The following is a 15,288-nucleotide window of genomic DNA, read 5'->3' as shown; positions in this document are numbered from 1 at the left end:
CATGCTCACAGGAGATGCGTTATCAGGGATGAGGGGTGCAAGAGGCGGGAGAGGGGGCAAGTGCTCGCGGCGACGCCAATCTGCATCCGAGCTGCTCCCTATAGCGTTATTTGCATCATAAGAGACGGTTTGTTGGCTTGCAATAGTAGGAGGGTCGACATGGCTCTGTGGGGGTGAGGAGGTTATAATGGTCGGGGAGGCAGTGATCGGGGAAGAGGGTGCAGAGGGAGATACTTGATCAGGGGAAGGCGGATTTGAAGTAGACGAGGGGCCGGTCGTAGGAGTTGCAGAAAGAGACGAAGATGGCGATGCTCCGTTAGTTGCAGCACTAGCGTCTTCAGCAGGCGCAGGCACAGGCGCAGGCGCATTGCTACCCTCTCCACTGTTAGCTGCCTCGCGTTGCTGCCTGCGCTGCTGCTCCTCGTGCTCAAGTAACGAAAGCCGCATCGCCTCCATGACCATAAGCTGAACAACGCAATATCATGAGCAACTCACCTCCCCTCGATCATCGTGTGCGATGATGAAAATTGACGCACCTCTTCCAAATCCTGTCCACCTAGCCCCATATGGCCGAGCAGACTATTCAATTCCTGCTGTTGCTGTTGCCGCCTTCTTGACCGCCGACCTCCGCCATTGCCCTCACCACCCTCTCCCGAAGCACCAGCCTCTGGCGGCAGGGGGTGTATGCGACCGCTGGTTATACCAACAGGAATTAACCGGTCACCGACTTGCCTCATGATGATCCTGCGGTTAGCGCGCCGGGCTGCGGCAGCGCGTACGGCGGCCAACTTGGTTTCCCAATCAGGACGAATTTGATCTGAAAAAGATCGGAGGCAGGGTTCACGTCGGATACCTTGTGGGTCAGACAGGAGGGATACAACATACCTGTTGTGACGACTTCTGCGCTATCATGCCCAAAGCTCTTACGACGTTTCTGCTTCCCCAAGTCAGGCGTAACAGACTCAAACGAATGCTGAGAGTCAGGCCACATTGGGGAAGTCTATCAAGTATAAGAGAGAATTGACGGGGAGTCGCGAAGGAGAGTCAGGAAAGATCGCCGAGTCAGAAGCACGATATTGGGAATCATTGTGCATGAACTGACCGATCCCTCACTCCCTATACCGGTACGCCATGGAGGGGGCGTGTATACCACTCCAAAATGCTCCTGTACACAATATGGGCAGCACGCGGGGTCTGAGACGAGGTGGGTCACGGTTGGTTCGGAGCGCTTGATCTGCACAAAGCACTCGGTGCAGATAGCCTGATCACAACATCGCGAGTGATTGATATTCGGTGGATAATACTGGAAACCGAAGTAACGAGCGACAGATCAGGGTCATGTGACATCATGGATATGGGGCGAGTCAGGAAGAAAGAGCGTACGAGGAAACATATGGGACATTCGACGGCATTTCTGTATATCGCAGCCTCAACATAGCGCGGGACCTCTCTCGCAGTGCTAGGCCGCTTGTTATGTCCCAGTTTGGACGAGGCCGAGGGCACATCGTTGCGTGCTGGTGTCTCGGAGTGGCTAGAATCGGCCGCAGGAGGTTCTTTTCGTGCAGCGAGTATCTGGTCCTCATCCCAGGAGGGGTCGTAATCTTCAAGTGGTCGGTAAAAGGGAGCAAGCTTGCGGTCACAGATCAGTTGGCCGACAACGGTCTCGTTCCAGTCTCTGGACCCGGAGTACACTCCCTGCGGGTAGAGGAAACCGAGATCGACAGTCTCGTCCTGTACGGCTCGCCCAGACGATGAGGCACTATTGCCCATGACGGGGACCTAGGAGAGGCGGGGTGGAATGGACGGCCGCCGTATTATGAGGAACTGTGGGGGGGCGAGGGGGCGGAGCGCACTGGCCTCCACCGACCTCATAGGCCTGCTTTTGTGTACTCCTTGTTTGGTCCCAGTGGCTACACAGCGCTACTCACTTCGAATGCATCATGTTCCGCATCTCGACACAACGAGTTTTCTTCCTGCTGATGTTCGCAGCTTCTGATCGATGATCGGTCGCACAATGGCCTGCACCGTTGTTGTCTTCAAGCCCGAGAACACAGCGACGGTATGGCCCCTGGAGCTGGGGAAGCTTTCTGCTAAAGTCTCTTTTAATCGTACAGCGGCCTGTTCGTCGAACTACGTCAAATACCATCAAGTACCGCAATCACATCAGATATTTTCTGTTCATCGAGTGATACAGATTATGATTTACATAAATCTGCTGGTATTTCTCTACCAACTAGGGGATCAACAGGCGTCTAGGACACTCTCCCATCCTACTATATTCTACAACATTGACACATCGACGATCTGAGGGCCCATGCTCTCAGCATGGATCTTGGGCATTAATGTGACACACCGCGTCTTTATGATCTCCAGCCCCTTGGTGCCGAAATATCTCTCGCTCTCGTAACCCCACTGGTCGTGTCCCCGCACCCAATTCCCTACCCCGTCCAGGTATCGAGCAACCTGCGAGTCGATTGGCTCTCCCCACTGCGGAACTTTGACGAAGTTCTCGTTGAACTTGCGCTCTAGTTCCTCGTGGTAGTCTTTCACCCATTGCATCGCTCCTACAACGTCGGTCTTGAGCTGATTCATCACAATCGTGACGATGTTATGCTCGTCATCTCCGCGCGCTTGCTCGAGATTGTACGACACGATGTCCTGGGATAAATTGAGTACACCAGTCGGATCTCACAAGACGGCAAAATGGCCTTACATTCGACAAAGATAGCATGTCTATGGCCCAAATGGACAGGTCTTGGATGATTGGATGGCTAATGATCTCGTCCGGCAAGTCCATGCCAAGTTCGAGCAGCGCGAATGCGGGCTTAGCGGCCACCGTTTCGCGCCGCACTTCCAGGTAGCTATCGATGTCGCGAATGTATGAGTGTGACCTATCTGCGGCCTGCTGAACCATCGCTTGGGTGTAGAAGCCAAACGCATTGATGAAGCGCTTCTGGGACTGAGGGCTCGCAGTCTTGATCGCGCGCTCCCAAAACCTGACCGCTATCTGTTAGCCGGCATGGCCCTGACGCTTGACGCAGATGGGAGCTCACTGTCTGAAGATCTCACCACCCACCCATTCACCAGCGGGGCGGGGCTTGTGGGGGTTTCTCAGGGCGTCCATGATGCTATCAGCTTGCCTCTGGACTCCGGCAGCGTCCTCGACGTCCGAGTATTCGTCAAAAACCAGGTACAAGTTCATGAGGTCGCAGCCGGTGCGTAGATGATCTGTTCAATATCAAAGTTATGATCGGCTCATCAACGGCTTTATTCCCGCCAGAAGCTTACCCCTGCTTGCTGCTGGGTACGCCAACGCTGCCAGAAGATCTGTGTCGTTGCTAGGTCAGTGAGGAGACGCATGACTAGCTGATTGTGTTACTGACTGAAGTCGCAGAGATCGAAAGCATGTTGAGCCTTCGGAGTGAAGGCGCCAAAGCTCGCTACCCATTCTGCAGCCTCTTTCTTGACTGCAGGGTAGTGAGGATTGAGACGGCGGGGCCATCTCCAGTTGGCAAGGGTGTCAGGCAAGTCAATCCTGGTGGCCATGTCGATGTGAGTATGAGTGTGAGTGTCGGTGCTGAACTGCTGATAGATGTCTTCGATCCAACCGGGTTAAATACTCCATCGGACTGGTAGGAACGTGACCCTCCGAGGGCCTACGGACATTTGTACTGTTGAGTGACTTATCCACGTCATCGGAATGTTTTCCGAGGTCACTATCGACACTTCAGAAATGATCCATAGAGTGAGCGTTATGTGCGGATAACGCGACGCAGATACAGTTCGAATACGGCTACCATCCGCACTGTCTCGGTTTCAGAAGCGACGCGCTCGTACAGGCAGGGCTCGAAATATCTACGTCAAGTGTGTTTTCGCTAGGATGCTGATGACATATGAAGATGCTCGAAGCTCCAGCGCTCCTCTACTTGCGGTTGGTTTTATGCTTCCATTTTTTCTCAGGATGCTCCCTTGTCATTCCCTTGGAACGAGAGGGAGAGGTTTCCTTTTTGTTTTTCGTACTACGCCTTCGAATTCCTTTCTGGGTTATCAAGTGGGTTTTATGTGTCTGAAACATGATGTGACTCCGATCGTATCCCAAAGATCGTACTGTTCACCCATCCCGGTGCATCGTGTGTAACGTCCACCTGTTTCCTCATCGTTTTCCATGTATGATTTCAAGGTCAGCATGCACTGAAAAAGGATCCACATTTCTGGCTTGTCGGCGCTTTCATTCGACGCGAGTATCGTACTTCACCGTTGGCCGGAGATGGGCTTTCTCACGACACAGCTACACATGTATGAAAGTGACATCCAATGGAACCTCTTAAATCGTCAAGTCACCGGTTCTCCTCACTGTCGGCGACTTACGCATCTGCAGAGGTGTTTGGCTGATAATAGATGAAAGGCCTCAAAGGAGTTTTGGAATTTAAAATCCTTCAACTAAACCCAAATCTGTGCCAGTGTGCCAGTTGTCAGTGCAGAACAGAATAAAATATCGCCATCGGCAAAACATAAGCATGAAGGCATAGATCTCGATCGATATTTGAAATTTGATTCCGTTTACACGTCGCGGCCAATGATATCATTTGAGTCCTGAGTCGAAGGTTTACTTGTCCCCTTTACTGCTCACCCCAGCGTTAAACCGTGGTACAGAAGGTCTCGCTCACAAGCATATTCTCCGTCCACACGTCACTTCAAAAAAATGCTCAGACGTCATGGCAGTCCGGCCAGCACTGCGCGTTCATTGCGCCGGCTGTACTCAAAATCCCTTGGTTCGACGTCAAAGCGTCCAGCAGCCGCTATGCTCGGGGGAACGCTTGTTCTGGTTTCCGCTGCTGTGCTCGGAGCGCACAATCTCCGTCCACTGATGATTCATAATGATGCTGTCCCATCTGGTGACCTGGCAGATAAAACCAAAACGCTTCAAGAGGCATCTAGGATTCCGAAGGTGGAAGAAACAGATGGGAAGCTTCGACTTCTGGCATGGGGCTCCAATAAGTGAGTGTCAAGTCAGCGCCGTGGAGTGTCGTGTCTCATGATGTGTATTTGAACAGATCGCATATTATTTCACCAGACTCTTCAATCGACTCAATCCGCACGCCGGTCGCTGCATCTTTTCTGGAGAATTCTGCCCTTCGTGATTTGGCCCTCCATTCCAGCCATGCGGCGTGCGTTGATGCTCGAGGTGATGTGTACCAATGGGGAGACGGATTCTTTGGACCTTCGACATCGGCGTCGGGCACGAAAGATAGGGGGCCGACGCTGACCTTGAAGGGAAAGGTCAAATCTCTCCATCCATGTCAATGCTGTTTATGGTAGTGACGCTCTTTTTTCATCAAGAACATCAAGTCTTTACAAGTGACGGAATCGCGCGTTTATGCTCTGTCAGCGTCTGGCAAATTATACGTGTTATCTGCCCAAGCAGCTGCACAAAGCTTATCACCGGGTACGCCGACACCCTCGAGCTCGCCGTGGTGGGGTACAGGCTGGATGTGGGGTGAAGATGTGAGCATAGACTTTGCCGAGGTCGCACCAGCACACAAGCTCGCCTGGGGAGAGAAGCAAGTCACCCTATTTTGCTCAGATCCTAAGCGCACGTCACTGACTACCGATTGCCCTCAGGTTTATCTCGATTGCAGCGGGCCGTGACCACCTCCTTGCGCTGACGTCTTCTGGACGCACCTTCGCACACCCGATCACTAAGAACGCAAACACGTACGGCCAGCTTGGTTTCCGCAAGTTCGATATCTCAAACCCCTCTTCTGCTATCCACCCGCCTTCCTCACGACTCCACGTCGAGCTCACGCCCAAGGCGGTCATCGACCCGTACAGAAATCGATCGCGGCATGTGCGCGAGTCTTCATCTTCATCGCCTCCTGCGGTCAGCGCCCCTCTTCTCCCCATATCAGAAAATTTGGTCGGCGTGGACGATCAAAATATCAGGTTCTGCGACCGACTGTTCGAGATTCCTTCTCTTAGGGGCGTCCAGGTTGATCAAATTGCTGCTGGTGGGCGGAGCAGCTACGTAAAGACGACTACCGGCAGGGTGCTCGGCTGGGGCGCGAACGAATATGGGTGTGTAACTTGTCTGCACGACACTGCGCCGTGTGCTCACTTGATGTCATAGCCAAATTGGCCTGGGCGGTAATGTTTCGCTCGACACCATCACCGTACCGACGGAAGTCGTCCTGTGGAGATCCACAGCAGGAGACACGCTCACAAAATGCACTGACCTACATGCGGGAGGCGACTTGGCATTTTTCACGGTTGAACGCAGGGATGGTACGAGCATCCGCAACATTGATTTACTCTCGTGCGGCAATGGTCAGTACGGGGGACTTGGCAATGCACTTTTTAGCAACGCCCAAGGGGCCCCTTCCCGGACCAAAAGCGTCAGCGGCCTTTTGGAATGTACGTCATTCTATCTCTGTATCTCAGGTGCTTGTCAGACGGTTCAAATACTCGTTTTTAGTCTCTGAGAAGACAAACAATCTTCAGCCCATTTCTCCTCAATCGATGTCTATCTCTCCTGACGGACATGTTTTGCTCACTCTCGACACCCTGTCGCAGTCGGGACCAGGTGGCGGCGGCCTGGACTTGTTCGTCTGGGGCACGAACTACGAATATCAGCTGGGCAACGGAAAGCGCACAAGCATTGCCGTTCCTACTACCCTTTCCCTGCCCGACGGGAATCGGTTCATGCTGGTGAAGACAAGAGCGGCCGAGGTAAGAGATGCGCGGGGGAAGGTGTGGAAGAAGGGCGTCGAAGTCGAGCAGGTCGCGGTCGCTGGACAGGGAAATAGCGTGGTGTACTGGCGAATCTGCTCATAATAAGGGGCAGGACAGAGGTTCGCTCCTCCCTGTATGGATTGGTGCACCACGTTCTGACCACTGACACATCCTCGTTCGCAGCGGGCGATACTATGTATTATAGCACCTGTTACATTGCTCGCAACTCAGTTCCTTTTCGTAACATAGGGGCGCGTGACGGGAATGTGGACGCGGTGCGTATATTCCTATCATCTGTAAATTCATTTTGGAAGGCGAGAATATGGTCAAATTGGTCTGCCGCGAGGGCAGCTCGACTTAGTACCCCGAATCTCCAGATGTCGACCGTCCAAGCAAGGCGTCTATGAACACCTCTCCTCAACCGTGGTTTTAATTACGAGTTTTCATAGGCCCGTGCGCTCAACAATAAGCCGGTATTTGCAACACATTAGTGCGTGCTATACTTTGTTCAAACACATGAGCCTCGGATCACCTGTCAACACTCTCACTGACATAATCTACACCCTTCTGCACCCCCTTCGTGCGTGTCGAGCATTTCCTCTTGATCTATTTTCCTCACTACGCACACGTTCAGTGCCAAGCAAAGCTACCTGGACGGAAACTCTGCAAATTTGCTAGATGCACGCTGTCTACCCCTCCGTGTATCTGACATACCTTGGTCCACGACTGTTACCTCAAAGTCGTGGCAAAGAGAGGCTGGATGTCCATCCTCATCACTGTTGCATTGGTTTCGGTGACGTCTCTCCTCGATTGTTACCCTTCGGTTTCCCTGCTATATCTCCCGACGAATCCTGTATGGCGTCGGCCCCTCCCATGCGTGAACCATGTTGAGAGTGAAAATGCAGCTTTCCGCTAATTGTTCTCAGTGTGTCAGTCTGGGTTCTCTGCCAGAGTTTCGCGCTGGTCCGAGGCTCCGAGCACCCCGGACGGCCCCGAGCTTGCCAGATTCGTCATTCACTTCTCCATCCATACCGACTGCGCACATCGAGGGACACACACTCAGTTCTCAAGGGGGCAGCACCATATCTTGTATATATAGACACGTTGAATGGAATTGCTGCTTCAGGGTATCAAGTGGCTGGTGATCACTGAGGTGCTGCCTGACATGCCTGATCCGTGTCCTGAAACCAGCGAAACGAGGCGATTGGGAAGCACGCTACATCATTTGAGGATGTTCTTGGAACGAGTTCTCACGAAGGCATCGCGGCGGGACAATGGGGAACGAACCGGATAAGTGGCGAGCCTCGTTGGGCAGGGCATGAGGAGGGCCTCGAGGCCTGCTCTATCGTCTACCCTGGACCTCACTCCTCTTCCATCCTTTCCCCACCCCCCTCTCTTCCACCTTCCCCTCTCTTCTCGCTAGCAACGCTCGCTTGGTGGCGCCTTTCTGCCTTGCTCAGCGACGCATAGCTTAAATCGTCGTTTCGTTGGCAACGCCGGCTTCCAGCTGCGCTCGGAGCACTTTCAAGTCTAGCGCAGTCAGGGATAAGATCGTATAAGATCTCCCCCCTTCATTAATCCTCGGCCGCTTTACCTTCATCTTCCCCACCATCATCGCAGCATGGCGCGGTCACATTCACCTTCGTTCGATGTCCCCTCCTCTCCGTCGGGCAGATGGGCAGACGATTCGGCGACTTCAGACGACGAGATCGTCTGGAGTCTCTCGAGCAGCTCAATCGACTTTTCGCCCCCCAGGAGCCAGGCACAGCCAGGTTCCCCGGGCTCAGACGACTTCGTCTTCTTAAGCAGCCCGGAATCATCTGGCGTCCTCGTCCCACCGCCCACACGCCCCGTCGCCTCCTCGTCCATCGACCCGCAAGTCATCGCGGATGCTTTCGCTTCACTCTCACTCACTCCGGCGATTCCCAAGGCGAAACCCAAGGCGAAACCCACTTCTAAGAAAGCTACAGCTTCTACCCCGCCTCAAACGCCGAAGAAGTCCCCGAACGTCACGGGAAAGGCCAAAGCCAAAGCCGCTGCTACTGCCACCCCCACCAAGGCTCAGGCAGCCTACCCCTCTCCGCCATCCTCCCCTGCGCAGGACCGTGCAGCTGGGAAGAAAGCAGCCGTCGCATCTACCACTCCTCCGGCAAGTCCGACCAAGTCCAAGAAGAAGAAGGCCAAGGCCGCCGCCGTCAAGGCAAAGCCGACGGAAGGCCTTGGGCTCGGGCAGCGTACCGTCGTAGATGACGTCTCGGAGATGGGAGAAGAGAGGGAGCCGCCTGCGTTCCACCAGGCGCACAGCTTCATGACCTCGTACGTCCCGCTTTCCACATCGACAACCCATCTCGCCTGACCGCCTGATCTCCTTGTGCAGCTTCCTCGAGAATCCCAAGCCGACCAACAACGGTGCGATGCTCCCGCTCCTGCACGCGCTCATCATCGAGCTCGGCCTCCTCTCCAAGTTCCAGGGCAACAAGGTCGCGCCCAAGGTCGCGCCCAAGACCGTGCCCTCTCCCTTCACCCTCCCTGAACTCCCGCGCTCCCTGCGCCAGGCGAAGCTCCTCCTTAAATCACACGCGTTCATCAACATCCGCGACTACCTCAACGCGCGCGGCGACGGCTTTGCCGCGCTTCAGAAGGTGCTCCACCCGAGCCGACGCAGCCTCGTCCGCGAGATCAGGACACAGCCCAAGAAGCGCGTCCCGCTCGGATGGGTGAAGCAGTCGGGCCTCAACGTGTTGTTGGTCAGCAGATACTGAGCGCGTCAACGCTTGTCGTCTGTCTGTCTAGGCGTCCTATGCAGCGACGCCTATTATGCAGGCCATGTGATACGCCCTCCTTTTGGGGTTCACGACTCTTCGTTCTAATTTGTTCTATTTCGTTCTATTTTGCTTTCGATCTCTACTTCGTACCCCTATGTCCCCCGCATCCTGTTGTCGCCCGCCTTGTGTACGGTATAGTATTACCCTGTCTTGTTTTCGGAAGTTCGATCTGCTGCTGTACTAGATGTAGACTTGCCTCCCACCCCCCCTCCCCGTTCTTTCGCTAGAAGACCTGTATATCTGTATCCTGCCTCTTGTATGTATCCGCCGAAATGTCAAGTGTAATTGCTTCCCTCGTACTTTGCATGGTCCGAGTCAGGCATGTATACTTCCACCGAATAACTTCATGCAGTGTTGATCCACTCAAAGTGACGACTGACGTGTACCGGAAAGACCGACCAGCATATATAGCTAGCAACAACACGACGACCGTACATCTAGGAACTTGTCAAACACTCCTGACGACGTACCTTCCATACGACCATCTACATCACAGCGCCACATCGATCATGGACCTCCTCCACCTGTCCGACAGCTCGCTGACCTTGATCACCACCCCCGCCGCCGCCTTGCTCAGCCGCGCCTCCGCCGCGCCGCCCCCGCCGCGCATCAGCACGCCCTGCTCCAGCGTCTGGAACACTGCGCCCGCCCACTCGCCCACGGCCAGCAGCAGCGCGGTGTGCTCCAGCCCCAGGGACCGCCCCGCGTCGATCTCCAGGGACCCGTCGAGGACGATGAGGGCGAGCTCCAGCGCCGTCGCCAGCACCCGCGCCTCCTTGCTCTCGCCGCGCGCACCGGGCCCCGCGCCATCTCCGTCGTCATCGTCGTTGTCGTCGTCCTCTGGCGCGAGCGACACGGGGCGCGTGCCGATCGTGAGCGCGAGCTCGAGCGCGTCGGGCGCGACGATGGCGGGCCATTCTGGCGCGTTGCGCGCGGCGTGCACAAGCACGCCGAGCGTCGCGAGGAAGTGGACGAGCACGACCGGGTTGAGGACCAGGCCCGTCCCCGCGCCGCGGTAGCGGTGCAGCGCGTCGCGGTGCGCAGTGCGCTCCTCGCGCGTCTGCTCGTCCCGGAGGAACAGCCAGAAGCGGTTGACGAGCGGGTAGATGAAGGACGCGACGGCGACGTCCGCGAACGTCGTCTGCGGCGGCTGCGGCGGGTGGTGGGCACTGGGATCGGATGGTCGAGTGAGAGGGGGGTGGGGATGGGGAGATAGTTCGGTGACTTTTTGGGTTTGGCGAAGGCGCAGACGGCGCGTGCGCGCGAGCTCTGGGATCTGGTCCGCGTGTGCGTCTTTTGTGTTCTCGATTGCCTGTGCAGAGATCGAGCGGAGGAGCGCGCGGACCTGGCCGGTCGCGGCGTCGCTGGCGGTGAGATATCGATCGTGCAGGGCCGCCGGGAGTCGTTTGGAGGGGAACGCGACGCGGTCGCCGACGAGGGGGTGCACAGGGGCCGTGGGCGGGAGAGGCATGCCTGCGAGCTCGCGCGCGCCGAGGGCGAGGGAGTTGAGCATGACGTAGCGCTGATCCGTCGAGTACTGGTTCTTGAAAAACTCCTCGATGACGGCGCTGCACGGAGGAAAGCTGTGTCGGCCGGTGCGAAATGTGAGAGCATGAGGTGAACGTACGGAGCGGCTTTGCGAGGACTGCACGCCACGAGTGCGTTCAGCGCCGCCTGGCGCTTCCGATCAAATTCGGTGATCTCGTAGTTGTCCTGCAATCCAACGAACCCATAGATCAGATTGACTGCGTTCTCCTCTACCGTCGTCGATGACACAACGTCCGTCAACGCTTATTCTGTTCTGAAAAACGCGGCTATCTGTACTCACCCAACTCCGTCCCAAACCCTCGCTTTCTACGGATCAACTCCTCCGCCACCGCGAGGGCGACCTCGATCTTGTCCGCCTCCTGATTTTCATGCTCGCTCTTCAAGCCGCTCGTGTTCCGGATCATCTGGCCCAGCTGCGCGAGGTACACGGGCCTCTGGATCTTGTCGCGCCCCATGCGCACCGTCGGGTCCTTCTCGTACTCGTCGAGCTCGGAAGGTGTCGGAGACGGCGTGCGCGAAGACGACGCGGGGGACGCGTACCCCGTAACCGAGTCGTCCGAGTCGTACCCGCCAAGCTGCACGGAGGCGGAGGCCGACGGGCGCGCGGACTCGCCGTCTGGCGGCTCGGATATCTCGCCCGTGAGCAGCTCCTCGACGGACAACTCGCGCTCTGTCGCCTGCGCGTCCTCGGGGAGATCGTCCGCGTCCGCGTCTTTTCCAGCGAGCAGCGCGCGCACACCCCGCGCCCACGCCTTACCGCCCTCGTCGCCCTCCCAGTCGCCAAAGTCGAGCTGCTTCCCGGTCTTGTGCGCGACCTCTTCCGCGACGAGCATGCCGCATCGCCGCACGGAGGGGTCGAGGTGCCCGATATACGTGCCGATGCTGCGAATGAAGGGCAGGGACAAGGCGATGTCGGCGAGTACGGCCGAGGCGGGTGGGAGGTAGGCGATCGTCGCCAGGAGGAGAAGCGTGACGTCTGGGAACACGATATATCGAGTGTCGCGGTGTTTTTAATGGCGGGAAACGAGCTCACAGTGGTGGCGGGACAGCAGCGAATGCTTGATGTGCTCCGGAGAAGACCACATATCGAGTGTTTTCGACAACAAAGCATCCAGAGCTGCGGGATACCGCTCGGCGTGAACTCATAACATGATTGTCGACGAGAAAGGCCCACCTCCTCCGTTCACGGACTCCGTTTGCCCACCGGCGGCCCAGCACGCGAATATTCTTGCATGGCCTTCGCTCCAATCTCTGCTGAGGATCGCCGCGCCCACGCTCTCCCACAAACTCGAATCATTGGCGAGCTCGCCTACGGTGCCCCGCAGGAGTCCCGCCTCGCGCTTCACGAGGCCCCGCGCTGCCGACGATGCATCAAGACCAGAAGCCGGAGCGGCCACGTGCCCGAAGAGGGATGTCAGGATGCTCTGGAGCGTGAGGGACGAAGGCAGCGACACGAAGAGCTCGGACCACAGCGCGGAATACCGCGTCCTGTCCGCGTCGGCGCGCAGCCGCGCGCGGATGGCAGGGAGCGCGGAGTGGAAGAACGAGGGTTGGGAAGGCGCAGTGGGAGGGGCGGAGGGAAACGCGCCGACGTTGGCCAGTTTGGTGAACAGGTATGTCAGCGAGGGCATGCTTTCTGGGCGACGTCAGCGTCCTGCACCGCGCGATGCGAGTCGGAGCGCGCACGCACCTTTGGGTTGTCCGAGCGCGAGCGAGTGCATCAGGGCCTCGGACCGCAGGCAGAGGTTATCGAAGTAGTGCCCCTGCTCCAGCTCTAGGGGGATATCGCCTCTGCCGCCGAGCGCATTAGCCACCTTTGCGGGCACGGAGAGGACGTTCTTCACAGCGTCGTCCCAGGCCAGCAGAGCAGCCGCGCCCGCGAACGGCCGGCCTGAGAACACGGTGGCATGGAGGCGGTCGATAGGATACGCTCTAGACAGGCGAGCGAGCAAGTCGATGGCGTACGGAGTCAGAGGCGGCGAGAGAAGCGTCGTGTACGCGTGCAGGGAGACCTCTCCCGCCGCAGGGATGGCGTAAGAGAACGCGTCCGGGACGAAATACTGCTCGAGCAGCGGCTCGAGCTGGGCCTCCTGGAGTGCCGGCCCCCATGTCGGGACGACATGCTCGAGAAGGGCACGCTGGAGCGGCGGGAGATGTCGAGCGACCACCAAGGAACCGGGAGGGAGGGGGGAGGTGTTACAAGACTGGTGGTGCGGGGGCAAGAGGCCTATGGCGTCGAGCGGGGCGGCGAGGAGGGCCTGCAGGGTTTGGAGATCTGGGATGGGCGACTGCAGATGGCGGATGGTGTCTCGAATCTGCGACGCTGCGACTTCGGAACTCATCCTCGCGCGATTAGTTCTTCGTTAGAGTTTGGCGTGATATCGTGCCAACGAGGCTCGACCGCTTCACTGCATGGAAATCAGAGCTTAATTACAATGACAATGAGTATGGTTGGGCGCGGTATGGATTGTCCATGAGTGTCGCACACCATAGCTCATTTCATAGAACCTGCCAGTATGACTCAGCCACTTTCGTGAGCACGTGCCGATGCGTTCATGTCAAGCCTTGGACTCCTCCAGAGGTGTACCATCGACTTCTCAAACGTGAACGAATAGCCATGCGACACATGGTTTTGCGACTGCAAGAACAAGAGAGAGACCCCTCAAGCGCACGCGCAAAGAATCGGCCAATAATGGGAAACTGAACGTGGTGGATGGCCAGTGGCCACTGCGTAGAAAGGTAAGTAAAAGGTTGCCAGTGATGCATTGACGACGGGGCTCATCGGGTCATCCCCTGCTCACTACACTAACATCCCACGTTTGAACAGTTCTTACTGTATGCATGGAAAATTGAAATGCCAGGACAGACGCCAGCAGCGCTATTGCAGCACTTACAAAGTCCTACAAAGTCTTGCAAAGTTCCAAGTGCCCTCGGCCCCAAGCCCGCACCGCCGCGGCTACCGCCGGCTGGATGCCAGCCGAGGTTCTTCCGACTCGCAACCCACTGCCAACTGCAACAAACCGCACGTTGGAGGCAGCAGGCTCGCATTGGGAAGGGCATTCAGGTCCCAGGACTTTAACGTTCAGAACACGCTATGCACCGCCCCGCACTTGATCACTTCGTCCAAGATCCGAGACCGGAAAAAAAAGCTCAGAAAAGCCCCAGCTGGGCTCGCAGCCTCGTTCCGATTACGCCCACGCGTCGCAGACGCGCGGATCTTAATTATAAGAAAGCTAAGACGAGTAAGTAGAGCGCAGCCGACTTAACCCAGCAGGACAGCCACCCAGCCCAGCCAGGCGATACCGTGCGTGCGAGGTGCGTAGTAGCATAATAAGAAACAAGGGCGACGGAGATAGGAGCCAGTGGCTCCGCCCGGCGCGGCGAGGGATAAGATCTAAGTATAGTAAGATACTACTACCTTCTTTGCGTATAACTACGAGTATAGGTGGATGGATGGCGATCGAGAGATGCACGGGGCGTGCAGGGTGCTTTGGGAGTAGTGGAAAGTGATGAGGAGTGCTGCGTGCGGCACGATGGGGGTGAGAGCTGTACAGGGTGCGATACAGTGAAGTAAAGTGGAAACAGGGTGGCGAATCCGCGGGGTGCGCGGGCGGAGACGGCGCGGAGGGGTGGTGTGGAGTGGAGTGGCGAGGACGTGATAGCGGCAGGACGCGTCGACGGCTGTACATACGAGAACCACGACCGAGATCCGAGTCGCAGCTAGCTAGCCGTGGTCGCAGCGATAGTGAGCCGAGCGCTCGACGGAAATAGAACCAGCACCGGCACCAGCACCAGAAACAAGACACGGACACGTTGCACTGCGCCGTGGCACTGCCGTGCCGTGCCCGATCTCCATCGCCCGCCGTGGCCGTCTCGGATGGAAGGTGGGATCAAACAGGAAACAAGACACAAAAACGCGGCGTTCTTGGCTGGATCGGCGAGAACGGGGGTGGGCAACGGAGAGAGAGCCGAAAGCGGGGACGGAGGTGCGTTGCGAGACGGGAGTCGGGAGGCGATCGACAAGGCCGGATCGATCGGTGCAAGCGAGGCGGCTGCCGCGGGAGAAGCCCCCTCAACATCAGCCAACGACTCTATGGGGAGGATGGCATGCTATGGCATGTGTATCCGCGAATGCAGGCGCGGCAGTGCATATACATCCGGAGCTGTAAATGGAAAAAGGCAATCG

At 57.0% G+C, this 15,288-nt stretch overlaps 6 protein-coding genes across 6 annotated transcripts; 2 read left to right on the top strand and 4 right to left on the bottom strand.

Moving 5' to 3' along the window:
- Nucleotides 1-416: 416 nt before the first annotated feature.
- On the bottom strand, nt 417-1,770 carry HETIRDRAFT_432216 (uncharacterized protein; the record flags this gene model as incomplete). The annotated part of the gene is made up of 5 exons (XM_009544042.1): nt 417-465; nt 537-817; nt 886-1,000; nt 1,103-1,303; nt 1,384-1,770. Coding segments are annotated over 5 exons (1,032 nt in total), but the record flags the coding sequence as incomplete, so codon positions are not given.
- Nucleotides 1,771-2,280: 510 nt separating this feature from the next.
- Nucleotides 2,281-3,546, bottom strand: HETIRDRAFT_42859 (uncharacterized protein; the record flags this gene model as incomplete). The annotated part of the gene is made up of 4 exons (XM_009543465.1): nt 2,281-2,658; nt 2,714-2,996; nt 3,054-3,228; nt 3,384-3,546. The coding sequence occupies 4 exons, from the start codon at nt 3,544-3,546 to the stop codon at nt 2,281-2,283; spliced, it is 999 nt and encodes a 332-aa protein (XP_009541760.1).
- Nucleotides 3,547-4,702: 1,156 nt separating this feature from the next.
- Nucleotides 4,703-6,831, top strand: HETIRDRAFT_115260 (Chloroperoxidase; the record flags this gene model as incomplete). Its single annotated transcript, XM_009544041.1, has 6 exons — nt 4,703-4,998; nt 5,055-5,280; nt 5,341-5,597; nt 5,623-6,075; nt 6,128-6,411; nt 6,473-6,831. 6 exons carry the CDS (start codon nt 4,703-4,705, stop codon nt 6,829-6,831), a joined length of 1,875 nt encoding a protein of 624 aa, XP_009542336.1.
- A 2,161-nt stretch (nt 6,832-8,992) lies between these two features.
- HETIRDRAFT_407507 (uncharacterized protein) lies at nt 8,993-9,852 on the top strand. Its single transcript, XM_009544040.1, has 2 exons — nt 8,993-9,045; nt 9,107-9,852. Exons 1-2 carry the CDS (start codon nt 9,038-9,040, stop codon nt 9,489-9,491), a joined length of 393 nt encoding a protein of 130 aa, XP_009542335.1. The 5' UTR covers nt 8,993-9,037; the 3' UTR covers nt 9,492-9,852.
- Nucleotides 9,853-9,937: 85 nt separating this feature from the next.
- On the bottom strand, nt 9,938-13,444 carry HETIRDRAFT_470484 (uncharacterized protein; the record flags this gene model as incomplete). Its single annotated transcript, XM_009544039.1, has 6 exons — nt 9,938-11,122; nt 11,182-11,311; nt 11,383-12,078; nt 12,136-12,219; nt 12,277-12,734; nt 12,789-13,444. 6 exons carry the CDS (start codon nt 13,442-13,444, stop codon nt 10,045-10,047), a joined length of 3,102 nt encoding a protein of 1,033 aa, XP_009542334.1. The 3' UTR covers nt 9,938-10,044.
- An 891-nt stretch (nt 13,445-14,335) lies between these two features.
- Nucleotides 14,336-14,844, bottom strand: HETIRDRAFT_470482 (uncharacterized protein; the record flags this gene model as incomplete). Its single annotated transcript, XM_009544038.1, has 1 exon — nt 14,336-14,844. The coding sequence occupies exon 1, from the start codon at nt 14,789-14,791 to the stop codon at nt 14,336-14,338; it is 456 nt and encodes a 151-aa protein (XP_009542333.1). The 5' UTR covers nt 14,792-14,844.
- Between the last annotated feature and the right edge of the window lie 444 nt (nt 14,845-15,288).

The sequence above is a fragment of the Heterobasidion irregulare genome (assembly GCF_000320585.1).
Source record: "Heterobasidion irregulare TC 32-1 unplaced genomic scaffold scaffold_02, whole genome shotgun sequence".
NCBI lineage: Eukaryota > Fungi > Basidiomycota > Agaricomycetes > Russulales > Bondarzewiaceae > Heterobasidion > Heterobasidion irregulare.
Note: the sequence above shows the minus strand (reverse complement) of the source record. Positions and strands in the feature narration are given on the sequence as shown.